This window comes from Jaculus jaculus, chromosome 2 (assembly GCF_020740685.1).
Source record: "Jaculus jaculus isolate mJacJac1 chromosome 2, mJacJac1.mat.Y.cur, whole genome shotgun sequence".
In the NCBI taxonomy this organism is placed as follows: Eukaryota; Metazoa; Chordata; class Mammalia; order Rodentia; family Dipodidae; genus Jaculus; species Jaculus jaculus.
The window spans coordinates 161,268,172-161,291,918 of record NC_059103.1 but is presented as its reverse complement, the minus strand read 5'-3'; the positions used below and the strand labels follow the sequence as shown (position 1 = coordinate 161,291,918).

Sequence of the window (23,747 nt, the reverse complement as noted above, 5' to 3'; positions counted from 1 at the left end):
AATGGATACTATCTCAGTGACCCAGTCTGAAAACTGTATATATCTTGTCTTCAGTCTCCATATTGAGATGGTAATATTTTATCGAGTCTGTGTATTGATGTTCTATTTTCTCTCTCATTCTCATTATTCCAACGTTGCTTCATGCATTTAGCATCTCTCACTAAAACCATTATAGTGGTTTTCACATACATTTCCAGGCTTGCAGTTCTCAGTCCATTTCCCAGAAAAATGGTGTGCAAGTCCATTTGTGATTTTAAACTCAGATATTTCCACAGATCACAAATTTCTGGCTGTGGCATACAGTTCTGCAGTTTGCATGCTACATCATCCAAGGATGGATCATTTGTACTGTTTTCCTAGGTTTACTATTTAATGGTATATAAGTTGTTTTGAGGAAAATATTTTGGTACTAGCAAGATGGCTTAGGAAAGTGCTTGCTGTGTAGGCATGTGGACCTGAATTCAGACCCTCCAGTACTCACATAAAAGCTGGATAAACAGCAACTTCTATTTCTAATGCTGGAAAGGTAGAGACAGGAATATGCCTGGGTGTTGCTAACTAGCTTGTCTAGCCAAATTGTTGGCAAGCTCCAGGTTCAGTGAGACATCCTATCTCATCAAGTAAAGTAGAGAGCAGTTGAGAAAGACACCTGTCATAGCTGTCTGGCTTCCATACCTCCCCTCATGTGCATACACACAAAAACATAAAAATAAACTAAAATGTTAAAAAGTATTTGATTGGGGCCTAGGGAGATCGCTTAGCGGTTAAGGTGCATGCCTATGAAGCCTAAGGACCCAGGTTCGATTCCCCAGGACCCATGTAAGGCAGATGCACAAGGGGGCACTTGCATCTGGAGTTTGTTTGTAGTAGCTGGAGGCCCTGGCACGCTCATTCTCTTTCTCCCTCTCCCTCTCTTTGCCTTTCTTTCTCTCTCTCTCTCTCAAATAAATAAAAATAAAAACTAAAAAAATTAAAAAATTTTGTTTGCTTTTTGGCAGAAATGCACCACATGGTTTACTATAGGCCCATTATCTAAAATCTAAAATCAAATTACTGATTTTTTAGAATTTTTTTTTCATATTTAAAAGTCAGTTTTATAAATTGGATTGAACAAAATGTATGGATAGTGGTTCTACATGTATTTAGCAAAGTAACCATATGGCAAAGACATTTGCAGATTATACACTCTGGATAACAAGTCTTTCTGGAGAACAATTTGACAGTATAACATACTAAAATGTTTATGCCATAACCTAATATTGTTTTCTATTTTAGTCTTCTTTAATATAATATAGGTTTAGTCTTCTCTAATATAACATAGGTTACCTATATGTCATGTACATATCTTATTGAATACACAACTTAGTTTTGATTACTAATTTCTTAGTAAGGCATATGTAATTATCCAGGTTTAGGTCTTTACTGAACTTTTCTAGTCATATCTTTGTTTCCTCTGTGCCTATACATACTCTCCAAGTTTGAGCCTCAATAAAAGTTCTTTTGCTTCCATAAACATACTATTCATTTTCCTGAGTCGTTCCCTTATTACCAGCTGAGTAGGGCCAGTGATAACTCATTTGTTCATCAGTAGAAAATATTTATCTTCACAAATTAACTGAAATATTCTTTACTTCTACTGTTTGCCTATGGAACCTTTTGGCAGACATTTTATTTGTTCCTTTTTTCTCATACTTGAGACATGCTATTACTAGGAGCTAAAGTAACTTACCCTTCCTTCGGTTCACATCTCAGCCTGTCACTATAGTATAACATATACTATATTAGTTAATTTTCCATAACTGTTCTCATACATCTAAGACTTTACAAACCATGCTTTATAAAGAAAATGAAAAGTCTGTTCTTCTTATTGGCAGTATTTGGAGATGGCACAGAGTTTCTCAATGCAAGGGACAGTGTCTATCTCTCTGGTCTTTATTCCTCTTTTAAAAAATTATGAAGCTAGGGCTGGAGAGATAGCTTAGCAGTTAAGTGTTTGCCTCTGAAGCCTAAGGGTCCCAGTTCGAGGCTCGATTCCCCAGGACCCACATTAGCCAGATGCACAGGGGGCGCACACATTTGGAGTTCATTTCCATTGGTGGGAGGCCCTGGTGCACTCATTCTCTCTCTCTCTCTCTTTCTGTATCTGACTTTCTGGCTCTGTATGTTGCTCTCAAATAAATAAATAAAAAATGAACAGAAAAATTGTGAAGTTAAATCAAGGTCACTTTAATTCTGATCACCTTCCAAAGATTATACTTCTATTCACCATTATGATTGAATTTTTACCCTTCTAAAACCTTCAACATAAACTTCAGAGGAATAAACATATTCATACCATAATATTCACCTTTCCTCTTACCTCATGATGAAAATATAAAGAACATTGCTAGGAACACACACACACACACACATATACATATCCACATATATATTTTACCTATGTATATATGTGCATGATGTATATATGTGTATGTGTGTGGGTGAGCACTGGCCATGGTACATACATGGATCAAAGGACAACTTCAGGACTTAGTCTCATCTTTTACCTTGTTGGAGATTTTGAGTCAGGCTCTCTTCTTGGGCACTACTCTATGGCCCCTGAACATGGAGTCTCCTGTTTCACCTCTATCTTTGCTTTAGGTATGCTGTGATAACAAATACTTGCATTACTGTGTCCAGCTTAACCTGTGTTCTGGAGATCCATACTCAGGTTATCATACTTGCATGACAACTGGTTTTACTCTCTGAGCATTTTTCCCTGACACATGTGGTAGTTCTAGCCACCCAAGTACTTTTCAAGTGTCCACCATAATTCTAGTTTTACAAAAGGTGGTGTTGTGAATGGGAGTGTTAGTAACATTAAAAGTGAATAAGGTCGGGCATGATGGATTTTAATCCCAGGACTTGGGAGGCAGAGGTAGGAGGATCGCTGTGAGTTTGAGGCCACCCTGAGACTACATAGTGAATTCCAGGAGAGCCTGAGCTAGAGTGAAAGGCTACCTTGAAAAACAAACAACCAACCAAAAAAAAAAAAAAAAAAAGTGAATAAGTAGCTATTTGGGAACACTGAATGACCTTTTTTCTTTGAAACTGAGTTTCATATGCCTTTGCATTTCCCATCTAGTAATATGGACAAACAACTAACTACAGCAAGGGCAAAACCTCTGAAATGCATATCTCCATAGATAGGAAAATTTAAAAAGTACCCAGGGACCCAAAATGAAGACATAGCAATAACTGGGGCTGTCTTGATACTTTAGTGTTCAGGTAAAAAAAGACTGGGCTGGAGAGATGTCCTAGCACTTAAGGCACATGCCTACAAAGCCTAAGGACCCAGGTTCGATTTTTCCATGTAAGCCAGATGCACAAGGTGGTGCCCGCATCTGGAGTTTGTTTGCAGTAGCTAAGAGGCCCTGATGAACCCACTCTCTCTGTCTCTCTCTCTCCCTTTCTCTTTGTCTATAATAAATAAAAATAAATCTTTAGGAAAATTTAAAAAGAAGGAAAGACATCCTTGGCTTTGTAGAAAATGGAATTGCTGAAGTACTGCCTCTATCCAACACAGTCCCTGAAGTAGTATTCTCCAAGAAAAAATCAGGGAAAAATAACCCACCCAAAAAGGAAGACATGAAAATGATAACTTAGGTTGGCAAACATCTTAATAGAAAAATCAAGTTTAAAGATATTTCAACAACTTTGTAAAGGGTTCTGCTACAGGCTGGGCTACTCACTGAGATGTTGTCTCACAAAAAAGACAAACAAACAAATCCAAACTACAAAACACTTTCAAGCAAGTATAATAGATATTTCTGAACCACCACAGAATAATGAAAGTAAAATAAAAACATTTTAATGCAAAATCAACTGATTAGTTAAAACAAACAACTCTTTAAAAGCTTGCCATCTTGATTTATACTCTTAACTATAAAAACCACTAAAAGATGAACCAAGGAAAATAGGGAAAAATTTTCAAAAGAAATTTCTTTCTGCAGTCCAAAGACAAAAGTAAACCAGAAACTTATATTTAGTGATAACTCTGAATATATAAAATAGGAAAAACAACAGCATTAAATATAATATTGAAAACTTGGATAAGTAAGTGTTCAACACTCACTCCTGACATGTTGGAGAATAATAACATATGAATTAGTTACTGTACTCATTGTTGTGACCATATCCTGAGAGGAACGAGGTAAGAAAGGAGAAGTTTCATTCTGTCTTCACAGTTTGGCAAGGGCACATTCCATCATGGTGGGGAAAGTACAGATGACATCAAGAGCAGGAAGCCAGCTAATCACATTGCAGCCAGAGTCAGGAAACAGGGGATGAGTAGCATCTCTCTACCCTCTAAAGAGTCTACAAACCATGCCACCAACTCGAGACCATGCTGTTAAACATCTGAGCCTGTGGGGGACAATTTACATTCAAATGATGACAACCTGTAAGAGGGGTTGAAATGCTAGGGGTTTAGTTTTCTAAAAGCCTTGTATTAGTGTAAAGGTCACTTTCTCGATGGTTTTAGTGTTTAGAAGATATGTACACTAAAATTGAAAATGTCATGTAATGAATGGAGCAGCTGTAAAACTTTCAAAAGAGTAAATACTCGCTCTTATGACCATGAGATAAAAGATTGTAGTCATTCTCAAGGAAGTCTGGAAAACAGGATAGACGTTCACAGAAAATACCAAAACTACAAAATACATGCTAAGATGGAGGAAGTGATCAACTTATATATCAAACTCACCTTGCCAGTCAAATTCATCAGAAATGATTGGGCTAGATTTAAAAATAGATAAAATTTAAAGAAGAAGCATCATCCAATATGATACCATGTAATAAAAGCAAAATAACAAAAAAAGATAAAATCATGAAACACTAGCCAAAGGAAAATTCATACAAGTTCTACACTAGGCAAAGTTTAAAAACAGCAGCATTCCTATCAGTTTAAATAGCAGGAACTGATGTTCTTATTGTCCTTGTAGTAATAATACTCTCTGTTAAACTGGCCCTGCCTAGAGAGGCCATTTCCTCACAGGTGGGATATGCATGCATTTAGTTTAGGGCTAATGGAATGTGGAGAGAAGTTGGGTGTATATCTTCCCACATATCTCCTCAAATACAGCATTGCTTGATTTGGTTTTCCCTCTGCCAATTGACTGAAAAAGGCAACTGCAGGACCCTTGTTACCATGCTCAGACTGACAATGCCGATTATTTACAGAGCAGAAGTGTTTGTCAACCCTGTTCTGTACAACATTCACATTTTAATTTTATGTGCTAGAGAAACAAGCTTCCTTTTAAGCTACTGTTGCTGGGATGTGTCTATTATGACCTGAGTTTCTCTATTGCTCTATTAGCATGTGTCCTAATTTATACTGTTTGGTGTAAAACTGGCTATACTATTGTAATCACTTTATCTGAAACATAAATTTTGTGCTACTATATGCCAAATGTTATAACTTCAAAATATGTAAAACAAAAATGGGTAGGGACTGTATTCTTGTGGAAGAAGATATAAAGAAAAAAGGTAATTTTTAATACATTTAAAAGATAGAAATGTACTTTTACAATGGGTAAGAATTTCCAAGATTAGTTCCCTTAAAGGAAAAGATTGACAATTTTAACTATATAGCATTATCTTATATTGATTTATTAATACAAACTCCATCAAAAAATGTTATTAAAGGTGGGCATAGTGGCTCATGCCTTTAATTCTAGCACTCAGGAGGCTGACATAGAATAATCACCATGAATTTTCAGCCAGTTTAGACTAGAGTGAGACCCTACCTTAAAAAGGGGTATTATTAAAATGCTTTTTAATCAAACTTGATAAGATAATATGCAAAATCTATATAACTGCTAGAAGTAGCACCTATAAGTATGATATGGGAATCATAAGCAAAAGATAGCCCATGACAAAGATCAACATGCATTGAGTCAGAAAGGTTGTTAACTAGTTGGATAGCATTTGTAGAGATGTTCAAACTTTCTAGAAACTAGGATGATAGAGAAACCAAAATAAAGCTGGGTATGGTGGTGTGTGCCTTTAATCCCAGCACTTGGGAGATGGAGGTAGGAGGGAAGATTTCCATGAGTTTGAAGCCAGCCTGGACCCACAGAGTGAGTTCCAGATCAGCAAAGGCTAGTGTGAGACCCTAACTCAAAAAAATTTTAAAAAAAAGCACTATCTCACCCATGGTAAATGAGAACCATGCAAAATGTTGATGTGCTGTTGAGAACTTAGGTGGAGGGGCTGGAGAGATGGCTTAGAAGTTTTAGTGTTTGCCTACAAAGCCTAATGACCTGAATTTGATTCCCCAGTACCCATATAAAGCCAGATGCACTGGGGTGCATGCATCTGGAGTTCATACAGTGGCTGGAGGCCTTGAAGCACCTGTTTTCTCTCTTTCTATCTCTCTCTTCTTGCCAATAAATGCATTAATTTTTTTTAAAAAGAACATAAGTGGAGCAATGATACTGCTCATTAATTTTTCTGTGGACATACTTATTAAAGTTAAAGAGATGCCTATGGGCTGGGGAAGATGGTTTAATGGTTAAAAGCGCTTTCAGTGCAAACCTGATGGCTAGAGTTCATATCAATTATTTTTTTAAGGTATGTATAATGTGACTTTATCTTTTTTATTATTTCATAATAATTAAAAAACAAAATGTAATAAGAAATCTGAATATCAATAGGGAAATCATTCCAGTCATATAATTAAAGATAATTATGAAAACGGACTGGCATATTTTGTCATATAAAAATAGAAGTATCCTATAGAGAAATTGATTAAATAACATGGTCAAATCACAGAATAGAACTAATTTACACACTTGACATGCAAAATGGCCTTGTGTATTATATAATACAGCATCGCATATGGTTTGTGTGAAGACGTTTTGTAATCTGAACAGTACACACCTGGTCATGGTCTCATCACTGCGGTGGGACAACTCTTGTGTTGTGGAGTGACTAGAGGAACTTTCTATTCTGAAAGACCTCTCAGTGGTAGTCACTGTTTTGAGGGCTAGAAAAAAAATAACATGGATTTTTGAAGTAGAATTCACACACTGAGATCAGAACACTCATTTTTGTCTTGAGAAGTGCAATAGCAGTGTATGCTTTTTTTTTCTCAATTTCTTAGAGGATTTTGGTGTATGTTTTAAACACTTAAAATATCACCTGTATTTTTGTAATTCTAACTATAAAACATGAAGAAAATGATGAAAATAGGTACAGTGCTTTTCAATGGTGCATAGTGAGCACTATTTATAATAAAACACTTTATGTGTATATTAGTAGGGAGGGGCTTGTATTTATTCATCAGAATTCCAGGTTCAGAATACTTACTATCACAGAAAAAATGCCCATGCTGTATTGTAAGCACACAAAAGAAGACATGAGAAAATATTGAGTGATTATTTTATGATAATGGTGTTATAGGTAATTTTTCATTTCTTTTAAAATTCATGTTTTATCATCCATATTTCTGCAACAGACATCAACTGTTATAATTGCATATAAGGTAAATGCTACTTGTAAGCTAGCATTCATTTATTTTCCATTTTAGATACAGACTTTCAGGTTTGAAGACAATCAGGGACTATAGTGGGCCTTTACAGATATTGAACTTTATTTAAGGCTACAAATTCACCAATTGTGATTTTTATTTCTCATTGAAAACTGATATCTTATGCATTTTGCCTACCATATTGAAGAAATAAATAAAAGCATGTAAAAAAAGCTTACTCGGGTCATAGGTAAGAACATATGGAGCTGATACAGAGATCCCTCATGTTAATAATGTTCTCTCTTGCTCTCATGAATTCCCAGCTCTTCTGTAGGTAGTGCACTTCCCCGAAGACGCTGCTGTGCATACATCACCATTGGAATGATATGCATTTTTATTGGTGTTGGGTTAACTGTGAGTATTGCTGTGTGTGTGTGTGTGTGTGTGTGTGTGTGACAGCATCCCATGTATCCTAGGATGGCCCCAAATTCACTGTGTAGCAGTAACTGACCTTAGAGTACAAGGAGGATAGGTATGCACCTGCTGTGCCATAGACTATGGATACTGCTTTACTAAGTCTCTTCTCTTTCAACTTTATTAGCTTTAATCAGTGGTGTGACCTGGGGCAACCACCCCTGATCCCTGAAAAGACTGTCTTCCAACATGGCAGGCTCATAATATTCTTTGAAGAACTATGGACAATCAGAATTCCAGTCCTTGGATTTATACTTTCTCTTAGTTAATTTTTAAAAGAGTTTAACAACATATATTAATTGGACAAAATAATCACTGTCTTTGCATATGGAATATATTTAATGGAGTTTGCCCATGTAAAAGGATATACCTGATGAATTTACCATTCATTTAATGGAAGCCTTAGCATTCGGGAGATGGCTCAGTGAATAAAGTGCTTGCCATGCTAGCATGAGTACCTGGTTCAGAACCCTTCATAAAGCTGGACACAGTAGCACAGTGGCTGTAATCCCTGTCCACCTTTGGCAAGATGGGAGGCAGAGACAGGAGAATCCCTTGGAAGCTTTTAGGTAAGGTATGTTAGCAAACATCGCTATGAAGAACAAGAGACCTCATCTCAGATGAGGTAGAAGGCCAGGGACTGACGCCCAAAGCTGTCCTCTGATCTCACATGCATGCTGTGGCACATACATGCTTGTACTTATACATAGTCCATACTAGTTTTTGTTTAGTGGTGCAGAACCAATTTTGCATGGCCACTGAGCATTCTCTATGCAAAATAACACTAGTTCAGATATGGAGCTCTGAAAAATCATTCTCTTTATTCGTGCCAAACAGATTTATGGCTGGTCGGAGGACAGCTTCATATTAAAGATTGACAGTGAGCAGCTGACTTGGGGATCACTATCTGTTGTTAGCTTATTTTGTTTCTGTGTTCCTGAGTTAACATACTTAGTCCTGTATTATTACTGGGACACTTGATGGTAAGGGGTCATGTGGATTAAATCCTTGCAAAGGTAACTTAATATGAATTTTCATTTTTAAATTTCCTTTACCTCTTTCCCCCATTCTTCTTTTTACTCTTTCCCTTCCTCCCTTTCCCCTTCCTCCCCTTCACTTTCTCTTTTTCCTTACCTCGGCTTCCTGAATGCTGAGATTTAAGGCATGAGCCATCGAACTGACTCTTTTTTTTTTCTCCTTTTATTTATCCTTTTTTTTTCTTTCTCCTTTCCTCTTTCCTTCCCTTCTTTACTCTCTCCTTTTTTTTCCACTCCTTCTCTGCTTTCTATCTTCTTCTCTTTATTTCTCTCTCTCCCTTCTTTTTCTAACTGCTGGGATTGAAGGAGTATACCACCATGGCTGGCAGAGTGCTTTCTTATTTAGCTCATAAAGTCTGTAGTTAATATAAGTCAGCAATACCATCAGTCACTTTTACTCAAGAGACTGAGCTACCCATACCTTATTGACATCAGTTTGATGTATTTCAGACAAATCACACACACATACCCACAGACACACACACACAGACACACATGTGTGCCTATACAAATCCCCAAGCAGACAGTTCATGCTGTAATGTTTTATTTTTATATTGCTTTTTGTTTTAGGTTGGCACCCAAGACTTTGCAAGGAGATTTCATGCAACCTACGTTTCCTGGGCCATTGCTTACCTCTTAGGCTTGATCTGCCTTATCCGAGCCTGTTACTGGGGAGCCATCAGAGTCAGTTACCCAGAACACAGTTTTGCATAAGTTTACTAATGATGCACTGATGCAGGGTTAAGTGTCTAGCAGTTCTTGATAAGCTATTCTGGACATCTTGAAATCATATATCCTAATAGATTCCATTCTGCTTATGTATCATAGTTTTAAGACTTTGTGAGTCTTTTCTGAACAAAGTCTCACTGCACTACATTATATGCAAGCTCATTTTGCTGCTAGGTTTTCAAAATTGGAATAATAAATGTTGTGTTTTATTTCTTTTAAATCAATTAAAGATATTTTTGAATTTGTCATCAAACATTACATATGCCAGTCTGTTACTGTGTTCAGCTCAATTATTCCACTACTTGCTAATCTGTGACTATTCCCAAGAATTGTTTATAAATGTTTCTATAATAGTTTTACATTTATACTTATATTTTAATTAAATAGTATCAACATTGCTTGCTTTAAAATCTAGCAATATGCATTTTTGCTTGAACTGCTTACAGTAATTCTAACCTAAGATTACAGTGACCATATTCAGGAAAAAAGAAATTGAGTATACTTTCAAAATCTTGACATTCTTGTCAGAGAATCATTTATAGATACTGTATGCTTGTTTTTTGTTGTTGTTGTTTGTAGAAAGATACAATATTTTGATAGTAATTTAAAATATAAGAATGAAAATATTTGTTCACAGTTGAAGATGTTGGATAAATGTCTGTTCCCTGAGATCACAGGACTTCTTGCCTTTTGTTCTTGTCTTTTTATTTACCAGTTACATAATCTAATCTGATTTTATGGAATTTTAATACTAATTGGCTAAATGTATTCCTTTAGAGACTGGAGGGTCTATTTCAGATCACATGTTTTGTAATACTTCATCATTTAATCAAAGATATCTTTGCACTGGGTTGCACTCCTTTTCATTAGATCATGGTAAAGTTTTCTTATTTGGATGTACCACATATACGTAGACAGAAACCATGACTTTTTGCAATAGCTGAAATGTTAAGATTAGTGATATTCTCACCATTCTTCAACTGGTCAGTTAATTACTGTTGATTCAAGAAGATAGATTAAGGGCAAAGAACAGCATAGTTTTTTTGAGAATTCACTTGGGATTTGTGGACTCAGCTTTTGCACTGCCCTTTTTGCATTTTAGAAGAAGAAATCATTTGAGAATGAATGTTCTAAACTCTATTACATTGCAGAATTAGATCAGGAGATGGTTGGAATAAATCAATAGGTAATTCTGGGAATAAGGCTAATTATCTCAAGTTACTTATGTTCCTGACTCACGTAAAAAATGTGCTCACCAGAGAGTTTAAGCAAAATCCATGTAAACTTCAAAGAGTAAATGATAAGTGTATGAATGCAGTAGCTCAGGATAATCTGTATCTTTGAAAGTACACTAATAAAGGTTATTATTCAAAAATTACTTTGTTCTTTTCCATTAAAAGAGTAAGATGTCATGTCCAAAATTTTCTTTGAGATCTTGTTTTAAAATGCTTGCATTACATAAGATATGTAATTTTATATAATGTCTATACTTTTCTGCTAGTTCCATGGCTATATATTTTTCTAAAAAATACAAATTTTTATGAGTTCATTTCTTGCATTTGACATATTCTCTGATGGCATCCTTGGCCTGAGCTGCTTTTGCCACCATCCTTAACGACTGACTACAGACCTGTGACTGACACTTTTCTAGGTTTCCCTTTCCATAATTTTCAAATGCCTACCCATTCTTTCCCCCTTCTTCCTGTAGTCATCAACCTTAACTAGGTTGATATGGTGCTCAGCATGAAGAGCTTCACGAGCTTGATATAAATCAGCTTATCACAATGATGTACACACACAGAGAGATGGGATGGCATGTGTTTAAGACTTTGGTGGCTTCACGAAGTTCTTGTCCTAGGCCATCGTGCATTAGGGTGGTCTTCAACACCTCGTATAAAGCATTGTACCTCCAGCACAATGCCTTCTTTGTCATGGTGGTGGGTTATGGGATCACTTGTTGGCAGCAGGGAAAGCTATGGATATATTTCAAAAATTCATATTTTATGTACATTTGTAGTACACTTGTGTTCAATATAAAATGATGTTTCTTAATGAGTTATTTGCAGCAGCATTGTATAATGAATTCTCAACCCATTCTTTTCCACTTTGATTTGAAATCTCGTATTATGCCTGTTGTAATCAACGTCTCATTGCTGGCAGGAAGCACCCAACATTAATGGCCCAGAATAACTATTCACACTTCTTCCAAAGATTGCATTCGATATAGCAAAGAAAGATTGAACCAACATAAGATTTAAATAGGGCAAACATCAAAATCCAACTCCAAGTTTGACAACTGTGACCAGGAACACGTCTGCAAGTACAATAATTCTAACCAGTTACAGATCTCTGGAGTTCCAATTACACCCATCGAGCTCAGCTGCTCATGCCCCAAGGTATATTCCATCCAATGTTAGCAGATCTCCTTGCCAGCCATCTCATAGTCCTGGCATCTCCATTAGATGCAATCCACAGTTCATCCTCATGGCTCTAGTGGGTCTCCATGCAGGTAGTCCAACAAGCCTGCTTCACACTGCCTATGACTGTTTCAAAAAAACCAAAACCATGTTGCAAATTCAATGACCCTCTCTTTCCTGCATTTGTTAGACTCCATAGTAGCAGGTGAGCTACCAACTTGCTAATACTGGGAGAAAATAAATCCAACTTTGCAAAGCAGAACACTCCTTCAGCATTTAGCCCCTTACTTCAAGAAGCCTACATTCTTCCTGGTTTCCCAATGTAGGTCAGCTGGCCAAATCTCAGTGGTTGTAATCTAAGCAATTTCAGCTGAGCAGGCAGTAGTTCCAGCCCAGGATTTCTTTCTGTGTGCTATGTCCTTCTGCTTACTCCAATCCATTTATGCACAATGCAGCCTTGCACAAGTTCCCAGGATACAGACAGGCAGAACGCAGCAAGCCTCTCACATAAACTGCTGCTTGACCAGTCCCTACAAAGTTGTTTCTCATTTTCATAAACCAAACCTCACAGTTCATAGTTGTTATTGCATTCAGATCTTTCTGACCAAGTGGTCCATGAAGCAATACTTATAGATCTGCAAGGTGTCTTTTAGGCCAAGATTTCAAATCTATCCACATTTGTCCTGCAAATCAGTTCCAAAAGGGCAAAGCCACAGACTCAGATTTCTAGTAGCAAGAACCTCTTTTTTTTTTTTTTTATCTTCATTTATTTATTTGAGAGTGAGAGCGAGAGAGGGAAAGAGAGAGAGAGAGACAGGGGAAGAGAGAGAGTGGACGTGCCAGGGCTTCCAGCCACTGCAAACAAACTCCAGATGCATGCGCCCCCTTGTGCATCTGGCTAACATGGGTCCTGGGGAATCGAGCCTCGAACCGGGGTCCTTAGGCTTCACAGGCAAGCGCTTAACCACTAAGCCATTTCTCCAGCCCCAAACCTCACTTCTTGATGCCAATTTGCTAGTATAGTCATCTTCTCAGTGCTGGCACAAAGGACCCAAACAAAAGCAGCTTGTGGAGGAAAGGGTTTGTTTTGGCATATAGACTTAATGGGGAGCTTCATGATGACAGGAGAGAACATTGACCTTACCTCCTGGCCAACTTAAGGTGGACAACAGCTGCAGGAGACCGTGCCAAATTGGCAAGAGGAACACTGCCTCCAGAAGGCTCCAAAATGCCCCAATTGGAGACTCTAGCATTCAGAACACACAAGCTTATGGGGCACACCTGATTCAAAGCACAAAACTACCCCATAATATTTTGTGAGGAATATAACTCTAAGAGCAGAAAACATAGCAGCCTTGTTCACAGTTTTATCCCTATTTAGAGCACTGCCTGGTATGCATGTGCCCATGAGGAATGAAAAAAATGAATATTCATGAATAAGTAAATGATTGGATTGGTATTTTTAGTCCTTATTTAAACCTGGATCAATACTTCATATATTGTGCCAGAACATATGAATCAATATTATTATCTTAGGCTAAGAAAGCAGTATCCAAGCAGAAAACATAAAAACTCATAAAGGAAATGATATAGTGTATGATTAGAAGCAAAACAAATACCTCACAAATAATAAACAAAACCAAAGGCAAACTAATGAAGATGTGTTCAAAGCATAATGTTTGAAACATGAGGCAAGATAAATCATAAAAGAGGAAATGTAAGTAATTTTAAAATGAATGAAACTTGAAAAGAATGTAAGTTATAACATATTTTTCACCTACCATATTAAGAAATAATGAAAAAGGCCAGTAATATCCTAGGAATTAAGATTTAGAACTTTAATATATGAATCTACTATAATTTGACCATGTCCCAGGGAGGATATTTTCTTTTGTCCCCTCTACCCTGCCCCTTTCCACTGAGCTCCTTCCTCTTTCAAGGATTGTCCTTTCTCTTTTTTTTTTTTCTCTCTCATTTCCTTTGTTATCCTCTGTCCTCTGTGTCAAAATGTTGATGTAGCCAAATAATTTTGATGATAAGAGACTCAATCCCTCCTTCCTTCCCTTCCTCCTGTATTTTTTATTTTTAATTTTGGGAACTTTAATATGTGCATATATGAATATATGAATATAGTAATTTGATCATGTTCCTGTCTGTTTTCTTCTTTAGTATCCTCCCTCTCCCCCTACCTTTTATTCTCTGAGGGCCTTCCTCTTTCAAGGTAGTCCCTTCCTATATTCTTTGGCATAGTAATTCTATTTCTAGTAACTTCTAACTAGTGATTCTGTAGGAGCATATAAGTATTCATGATGATGTTTATCACATTTTTTTAATATTGACTAGAAAAAGAAAACCAAACAATAGTATAGTATGTATAAAACAAACTCATCACACTTATTAAATAACAAGCAGTCTCTAAGAATATAATGAAATGTTCATCTATTAAATGGGAAATGGTTCACAAAATATGTGTCAAAGCATAAACAAATAATTCAGAATAACCCACTTTGGGGGAAATATTTTATGTATGTATTAATAATGAAATGATCATAGATAAATGAATAAACATTTGAAGCCATTAGTAGTTGGAAAGTTTAGGTTTTCCTTTTGATAATAAATACTAATTTTATGTGGTGATCATGTCAATATCATGTCAATATGCTTTTATTTATATTTTTTAAAAAATGTCAAAAAATGTGTGTGTGTGTGTGTGTGTGTGTGTGTGTGCACGCGCGCTGTATGCATGTATTGCATACCATGCTCTCTTGCTGCTGTAAAGGAACAACTCAGCCCCATATTTAAGTTTTTGATGTTTAAAAATAAATTTTCTTTCTGGAGAGATTTCTCAGTGGTTACAAATCTTTCTTGCAAACCTGATGACCTGGGTTCAATTTTTGAGTACTCATGCAATGCCAGATGCATAAAATAGCACATACCTCTGGAGTTCATTTGCAGTGGCAAGAGGCTATGGCATGCCCATATGTTCTCTCTCTTTCTCACAAATAAAAATATTTTAAAAATTAATAAACTTTGTAAAATCCAAACCAATAAATTTTAATGACAAAATCTTAAGTTTTAAAGTTCACAAACACATATTAAAGCATAATGGTATTACATAAGTTACCATGATTTTTTTTTATAAATATTTTATTTATTTATTCGTTTACTTACTTGAGAAAAGAAAAAGGCTGGGAGGGGGCTGCACTAGGGCCTCTAGCCACTGCAAAGGAACTCCAGACACATGTGGCCCCTGTGCATCTAGCTTACGTGGGTCCTGGAGAATTGAACCGGGATCCTTTGGCTTTGCAGGCAAATGCTTTAACTGCTAAGCTATTTCTCCAGCCACAATTAAAAAATAAATAAATAAAACAACTTAAATTATTTATTTGAGAGAAAGAGAGAGAGAGAGATAAAGGCAAGTAGAGAGTGAGAATGGGCACACCAGAGCCTCTAGCCACTGCAAATGAACTCCAGGTGCATGTGCCACCTTGTACCTCTGGCTTTATGTGGGTACTGGGAAGTTGAACCTATGTCCTTTGGCTTTGCAGGAAAGCACCTTAACTGCTGGGCCATCTCTCCAACCCAAATTACCATCATTGTTAATAAATTAAAATTTGAGACTTTAGACTCAGTTTGTGCTTACGAGCATATTCTCAGTGCTAGGTGAACATAGAGCGTGCTTAGGACTTTGGCTAGTGTGCTAAGAGATAGAAAGGGGAAAAAACAAAGATTATGCTTTTTGTTTGCATTACAACTCAGAAAAACAGGCAGGTTTAGCAGTATCAAGGGTGGGACCTCTCTGGGTATAATAACTTATCTCTCTCTCTCTCTCTCTCTCTCTTTTTTGTTTGTTTCTTGGTTTTTCAAGGTAGGGTTTCACCCTAGTCTAGGCTGATCTGGAATTCACTATGTAGTCTCAAGGTGGCCTCAAACTCACAGTGATCCTCCTACCTCTGCCTCCTGAGTGCTGGGATTAAAGGATTGTGCCACCATGCCTCCCCCCCCACCCCCCGCCAGGCAATGCCTTATCTCATTAACAGGAAAATTATTCTACCCATTCCATCTATCTCAATATGTCTTCAGTTGTATCTGCTTGCTTGAGGGGTGTTCTCTGGGCCATGTATTTGATAGGCTTAGTTGGATTAACTCTTTTTTTTGGGGGGGGTGGTTTGAGGTAGGCTCTCACTCTAGCCCAAGATGACATGGAATTCACTATGTAGTCCCAGGGAGGCTTTGAACTCCTGATCCTCCTACCTCTGGCTCCTGAGTGCTGGGATTAAAGGCATGTGCCACCATGGCTGGCTTTGATTTACTTTTATAGGAGAGAACCATAGGATATCTTTGTAATCTCATGTTTTGAGTGGTTTAGGATTTCAAGTCTCCACCCAGGTCCAAAGACAGAATGCAGATTCTGTCCTTTGGCCATTAGAAGTAGCTTTCCCTTAATGGCTGGCAACAAAACACTCCTACCTCCACTCCCCTCACTTTACCAGAGTGGTGTGGTCCAAAGGTAATTATGAGGAAGAGGTGCAGCCTCATGCCCTTCCAGTCTCACATTAGCTATACATTATTATGTAATTGGATTCCTATTTCTATTTTTGCTATTGGCAACTGATTCTCTAAGCCTATTAGGAAATTAAGGAGCAAAGAAGATTTTGTTTAGAAAAGAAAACCAATAGAAACAATTCTGTTGGAATGCTGACAAGTACTACAAATAAAATTCAGAAAAAATTAATTACTGCCTAAACCACAGTGATTTTCCTTATATACTTACCATGATATATTTTTTTATAGTTTTATCATTTCACAGCAAGGTGGTAACATATTGTGTATAATAAGAGTGAAAAATTTGGTATTTCTTGCAAGAATAGGTTTTTATTATTATTATTATTGTGAGTTTAGAAAAGTTCATTTAAGCTCTACAGCTTGTTAATTGTAATGGCATGTTATGTCTTAATACTGCTAAATTCACTGAAACCTGCTATTTCTTATATAAGCTCTGTGTCATGTAAGAGTACTTTAACATGTGTGTGTATGTATGTATATAATTCACATGCATGTGCAGGCCAGAGAACAACCTTGTTTTTTTATCTTTTAAGATAGGTTTCCTTGGACTGGAGTGATGCCTTAGTGGTTAAGGAAGCTTGCCTGTCAAGTCAAAGGACCCAGGTTTGATTCCCCAGGACCCATGTAAGCCAGATACACAAGGTTGCACATATACCTGGAGTTTATCTGCAATGCCTGGGAGCCCTGGTATGCACATTCTCTCTCTCTCTCTCTTTCTCTCTCTCTCTCTCTCTCTCTCTTTCTCTCTCCCCTTTCCCTCTCTCTCTTCTTGTCACTCTCAGTTTCAAGTAAATAAAAATAAAATACAAAATAAAAATAGCTAAAAATAGCTTCTCTTATTGGATTGGAAATTGGCAATTAGGCTAGACTGGTTGGCTAATGAGTCCTGTCTTTGTCTCCCCAGTACTGGGATTACAAATGTGCTCCAACACACATGGAACTTTTTAAAAATTCTGAGACAGAGAGAAAGAGGGAGAGAGAATGGGTGTGCTAGGGCCTCTAACCACTGCAAACGAACTCCAGATGCATGTACCACCTTGTGCATCTGGCTTACATGTGTCCTGAGGAATTGAACATGGGTCCTTTGGCTTTGCAGGCAAGCACCTTAACCGCTAATCCATCTCTCCAGCCCACCTGGCACTTTTTTGTGGGGATTGAATTTGAACTCAGGTCTTCATGCTTGTGAGGTTTTATTGGCAAGCTATCTATTCAGTCTCTGTTTTTTTATTTTGTTTTTGAGATACAGTCTTCCTATGTAGCCCAACCTGGGCCCAAATTTACAATCTCCTGCCTTAGCCTCCCAAGTCCTGGGATTGTCGATGTGTGCCATCCCACCCAGTGTACTTCAAGTTTTATTATGCAGTGAATAATGGTAAAACTTTCAATTGGTTATTTCATTCATTGGTTTGTTGTCAAATTTTATGGTAGAAAAATATAAATTTTAGATTATCTAATTCTATTCAACAACAGCAAATATTTTTCTCCTTTTAAGAAACGTTCAGGAACTGGGAATGTTGGCACATGTATTTAATCCCAGCACTCAAGAGACAGAGGTAGAAAGATCCTGAAGTCAGTCTGGAACTATACAGAGTGAGATCCAGGTTAGTTTGGGCTAAAGTGAGACCTTATCTCAGAAAAAAAAAAAAAAAACAAAAACCATGAAACAACAACAAAAAAAAGGTACAAGTTTGTCTGAGTACAGAGATTATTGCAAATAATTGATCACATAGAAAATGTTCAGTATCATTATTATATGGTTTATTTTTTGTCAGTTATCAGAAATTTAGAAGTCTATTAGCTCTATTTGAAATGTAATATTTTATCTTTAATAAATCACTGATTTTAGTTTTACTTGAAATTGTCTTCCAATTAATAATTTGTCAAAATGATTTCTATTGTTTCATGCAATAACTAACAAAATATTTTTACTGTAAAGTGCATATAAATTTAGATATATTGGGTTGCTTACTATATTCCTAAGGAGAAAAATATCTATTTTGACTGGATTTATTTGAGTTGCATCCTGCACCTACCATATATTTTTGTTGTTGTTCATTTTTATTTATTTATTTGAGAGTGAGTGAGAGAGAGAGAGAGAGAGAGAGAGAGAGAGAGAGAGAGAGAGGCGCAGAGAGATAGAGAGCGAGAATGGGCATGCCAGGGCTTCCAGCCACTGCAAACGATCTCCAGATGTGTGTACCCCCTTGTGCATCTGGCTAACGTGGGTCCTGGGGAATCGAGCCTCGAACCAGGGTCCTTAGGCTTCACAGGCAAGCACTTAACCGCTAAGCCATCTCTCCAGTCCCCATATATATATTTTTTTAATGTCTAGTAGTTCTAAGGATATATTGGCTGCACTTCTCTCAGCTTTCTGAAGTCTTATACCATAGGGGAAGGCCTTTGGGTTGAATACAGTCCTGTGTGTTCAGGGTCAGTCAGTTCATGTTTGCTGAGTTCACTCTCTGTTGTGGATGTGTGATGAAGTGAGCCAGCTTCTTCCACCATGCTGAGGCTTCCCCTGGAAACTGTAAGCCTGAAATAATCCCTGTTCTTCCCATAAGCTGTTTCTCCTGGCAACAAGAACATAACTATTATAGAGAAATTGATTCTGAAAGTAGGGTTGTGGCTGTCATGAATCTGACTATGTGGTTTCGAGAGAGGAATGTGGAAGGATTTGGTACTTTGGACTGTATAAACCCTACAGTGTTGCAGGCAGGGCTTAATGGGCCAATTTGGTGAGAGTCTGGAAAGTGTTAAATGCAGAGAGAATTGTGACTATGGAGGATAGGCTTATTACTTTCAAAAGGGAAGGAAAGAACTTTGTTAGTACTTGGCTACTGGTGGAAAGGCTGGCTGTATTCTGCCCATGTCTTGAGAATTAATGGACTGGTATGGTTAGCAGAAAGTATAAAACAGAAAGATATTCGAGATGTAAGGTTTACCATAGAAAGAAGTGTAAGCAAGTTTAGTTGCCAGCACAGAGATTGGCTTTAGACTTAAAATGCAACTGTTAAGGAATTTCTCACCATTGAGGTGGTTTGTTTACTCTCTGTTGGAGATTTGCTTCTCTTTTTCAGATAGATACAGATCCTAAGGAGAGAACCACTCCGTCATACCTCAAAAGGACCCCAGCTGAAATTAAGAATAATTGGCAAAACAAGCAAGCATGCTGTTTTCTTGGTGAACCTGGTACCAGCACAAGGGTGATGGAGATCGGCACAGAGAACAATCAACTCCTACCATATCAGATATCCAGAGACACAGAGGCTCCTAACAACATCCCTGAAGCTGACCAAAAATGAACCCAACATGGCTCAGGGAAATTTTGTGGAAGAGGGGGTGGAAAGAATGTCAGAGTCTCACGTTGGGTCATGATATGCAGAGACATTTCTCCTACCCATAACTGTGGGCTAACTCCGCAATGCATGACCCATATACCTCAACAATGAGGGGTCAGGGGGAGGGGGTTAGGACATGGACGAGCCTAACAATGGTACCAGCTTGACTGTATTCACTGAGTACAAAACTAATTAACAAATAAATAAATAAATAATTCCATAACAAAACAATATATATATAAAAAAGAAAAGAGGTGGTTTGAAGAAAGATTGGTGGAGTGTGCTGCTCTAAGATTAAGCTTCATTCCCAGTGGGATTTACAAATCTGGCTATGCCACCCATCTGATACTGGATCTGGAAGTGTGAGATATGCAGAAAAGAGGGTTATGGTGTGCACACAACAGGAGGAGCTGCTAAGATGCAGTAATGTGAAACAGGGTGAAATCCCTGTATGGAGAGGCCCATAAGGGCATTGCATGGAACGATGAACATGAACCATGGGCAGTATCCAAGGAATGTGGAGATGCCAGAACTATGAGACTGCTGTCCAGAAGAGCTGTGGGCTTGGTGTGGAGTTTTCTTCAGGTTGTGTGCAGCCCAGATGGATGGGTAGAATTGGAACCCCAGAGACTTCTTCATGGGTTACAGATGTCAGACTTCTAACTGCAGATATTTGATGTTTGCCTGGTGGCCACTGATCTTGCATTGGTTGTCTCTATTAAGCTCCCCCCGCCACCCAGTGGGAATATTTACTCAGTGACCTTATGTGATGGAAGTAAGATACAGACTTAAATCTCAGATGAGACTTTGGAATTTTGAACAGTGTTAAAATTAGCAAAAACTACAGGAACTTTTCAAGTTGGAATGAATGCAGTTTGAATAGTGAGATGGTCATGAATCTATGGGGCCAGCAGTTTTGAATGTAATGTCCTATAGCTTCAGGTGTTTTGCAATAAGTTTCCTACTTGGTCACCTCCTAGTAGAGCCCTGTTGGAGGAAGTGTGTCACCAGGGTGAACCTTGGAGTTGGGTCTGGCTCTGTGTGTTGAGAGTCAGGTCATTCTTGATGATGCTGGCTATTGTCTTTCTGCTGTTGATGTATAATGAAGTGAACCAGCCTCCTCCATCATGATGAAGCTTCCCCTTGGAACTGTATACCTGAAATAAACCCTTTCATCCCATAAACTGCTTGTGGCCTGGTCTTTGTCCCAGAAATGAGAAGGCAACTCTTATAGCCCTGCAATGGCAGAGCTATCCTTTTCACTCACATGCCTTCCTGAAGTGCTCTGAGTATGAGTGTCCTCAGAGGGGACATTCAATGAATAACTGTTTAAGAAAATAAAAATGAATGTGGAAAATAAAGGGTTTGGTTTCATATGGAGTTGTTTCAACTAATGATGTTTCTTTCAAGACTGTAATCTGTGTGGGATTATGTATTCCTGCTTTATCTGCTTCTCCACTACCATTTTTGTTGCCAGTTGGAATCCTTGTACTGTCAATAAAGGCTCACAAGAGGCCAGGAGGCCTTTCTAGCCGTGAATAGATTTGGTGGTTATAGTGGGGGCTTGGGTTACTGAGGTGCTCCTCCTTACTGAGGTGGCCTCCTTCACACAAGAGACTGGTCTGTCAAGTGGAGGTGGCACCCCTCACACAGGAGCCCTGTCTGTCATGTGGAGGTGGCCCCCCTCAAACAAGACACCCATCTGTCATGTGGAAGTATCCTTCCTCACACAGGAGACCCGATTGTCATGCGAAGGTGGCCCCCTCACACTTAAGACCCCTCTGACATGCGGAGGTGGCCTCCCTCACATGTCTCCTCACGGGAGATATGACCTGTCACACGCAGGTGGCACTCTACACACCAGAGACCCAACTGTCGCAAGAGGTGATTTCCCTCACATGGGGGACCCATCTATCAAGTGGTGGCGGACTTCCTCACAAAGGATACCCATCTGTCACTTGGAGGTGGCTTCCCGCTCATGGGAGACATGACCTGTTCCGCAGAGGTGGCCTCCATCACATGGAAGACCCCTCTGTCACTTGGAGGTGGCTTCCCTCACACAGGGAGACACCTGTGTCACACTGAGGTGGTCTCCTTCACACGGGAGACCCGTCTGTCATGCAGAAATGGCCACCCTCACATGGGAGACCCATGTGTCACACAGAGGTGTCCTCCTTCACACGGGACATCTGTCAGGCAGAGGTGGCTTCCTTCACACAGGAGACAGACCTGTCACACGGAAGTAGCCCCAATCATGCAGGTGACCCCTCTGTCACTTGGAGGGGAGCCTCCCTCACAGGAGAGACCCATCTATCACGCAGAAGCTGCTGCCCTCATATGGAAGGCCTGTCATGCAGAGGTAGCTTTCCTCACACAGGAGACGCGACCTGTCACATGGAGGTGGCTCCCCTCACACGGGAGACCCCTCTGTCACACTGAGGTTGTGTCCCTCACACGGGAGACCCCTCTGTCACACTGAGGTGGTCTCCCTCACTCAGGAGACCCGTTTGTCATGCAGAGGTGTCTGCCCTCACATGAAAGACCCATCTGTCTCGTGGAGGTGGCCCCCCTCACATGGGAGACTTGTCTGTCATGCAGAGGTGGCCCACCTCACACGAGAGACTCCTCTGTCATGAGGAGGTGGGCCTCCTAACAGGTAGACTTGTCTGTTATGTGGAGGTAGCCGCCCCGCCCCCCAGGAGTCCTGTCTGTCATGCGGAGGTGGCCTACCTCATATGGAACACCTGTCTTTTACATGGAGGTGGCCTCCTTCACACAGAAGACCCGTTGGTCACATGGAAGTGGCCTCCCTCACATTGGACACCCGTCTTTCACGCGGAGGTGGTCCCCCCTCGTACAGGAGACCCCTCTGTCACGCAGAGGTGGCCCCGCTCACACGGAATAGCCCTCTGTCATGTGGAGGTGGCCTCCCTCTCATGGGAGACCCCTCTCATGGATGTGGCTTCCCTCACACAGGACACACGACTATCAAGCGGAGGTGGCCCCTGTCACACCGGAGCCCCGTGCGTCGCGCGGACGTGCGTGGTCCTCCTCACACGAGCCCCGTGCGTCGCGCGGACGTGCGTGGTCTCCTCACACGCGCCCCGTGCGTCGCGCGGACGTGCGTGGTCCTCCTCACACGAGCCCCGTGCGTCGCGCGGACGTGCGTGGTCTCCTCACACGCGCCCCGTGCGTCGCGCGGACGTGCGTGGTCCTCCTCACAAGAGCCCCGTGCGTCGCGCGGACGTGTGTGGTCCTCCTCACACGCGCCCCGTGCGTCGCGCGGACGTGCGTGGTCCTCCTCACACGAGCCCCGTGCGTCGCGCGGACGTGTGTGGTCCTCCTCACACGCGCCCCGTGCGTCGCGCGGACGTGCGTGGTCCTCCTCACACGAGCCCCGTGCGTCGCGCGGACGTGCGTGGTCCTCCTCACACGAGCCCCGTGCGTCGCGCGGACGTGCGTGGTCCTCCTCACACGAGCCCCGTGCGTCGCGCGGACGTGTGTGGTCCTCCTCACAGGATCCCGTCCGTCCGTCGCGCGGACGCGGTCTCCCTCACGGAAGCGACGTGCTTGTCACGGGGGGGGGGGGCGTGGATCCCGCCAGGTCCGCGCAGCGCAGTTGGCCGGCCTCGTGCCTGGTGGACTTGGGACACGTGGAGCCGCGGCCTCGGAACCG

General features: G+C 39.9%; 1 protein-coding gene across 1 annotated transcript in view; it reads left to right on the top strand.

The window, feature by feature from the left end:
- Pip4p2 (phosphatidylinositol-4,5-bisphosphate 4-phosphatase 2) overlaps window positions 1-11,128 on the top strand; it is a 65,452-nt gene extending 54,324 nt beyond the window's left edge. Inside the window, exons 6-7 of the mRNA XM_004656926.2 lie at window positions 7,834-7,924; window positions 9,592-11,128. Of these exons, the coding sequence (XP_004656983.1) occupies window positions 7,834-7,924; window positions 9,592-9,735 (235 nt within the window). The 3' untranslated portion in view covers window positions 9,736-11,128. The remainder of the gene's footprint in view (window positions 1-7,833; window positions 7,925-9,591) is intronic.
- Window positions 11,129-23,747: the final 12,619 nt, after the last annotated feature.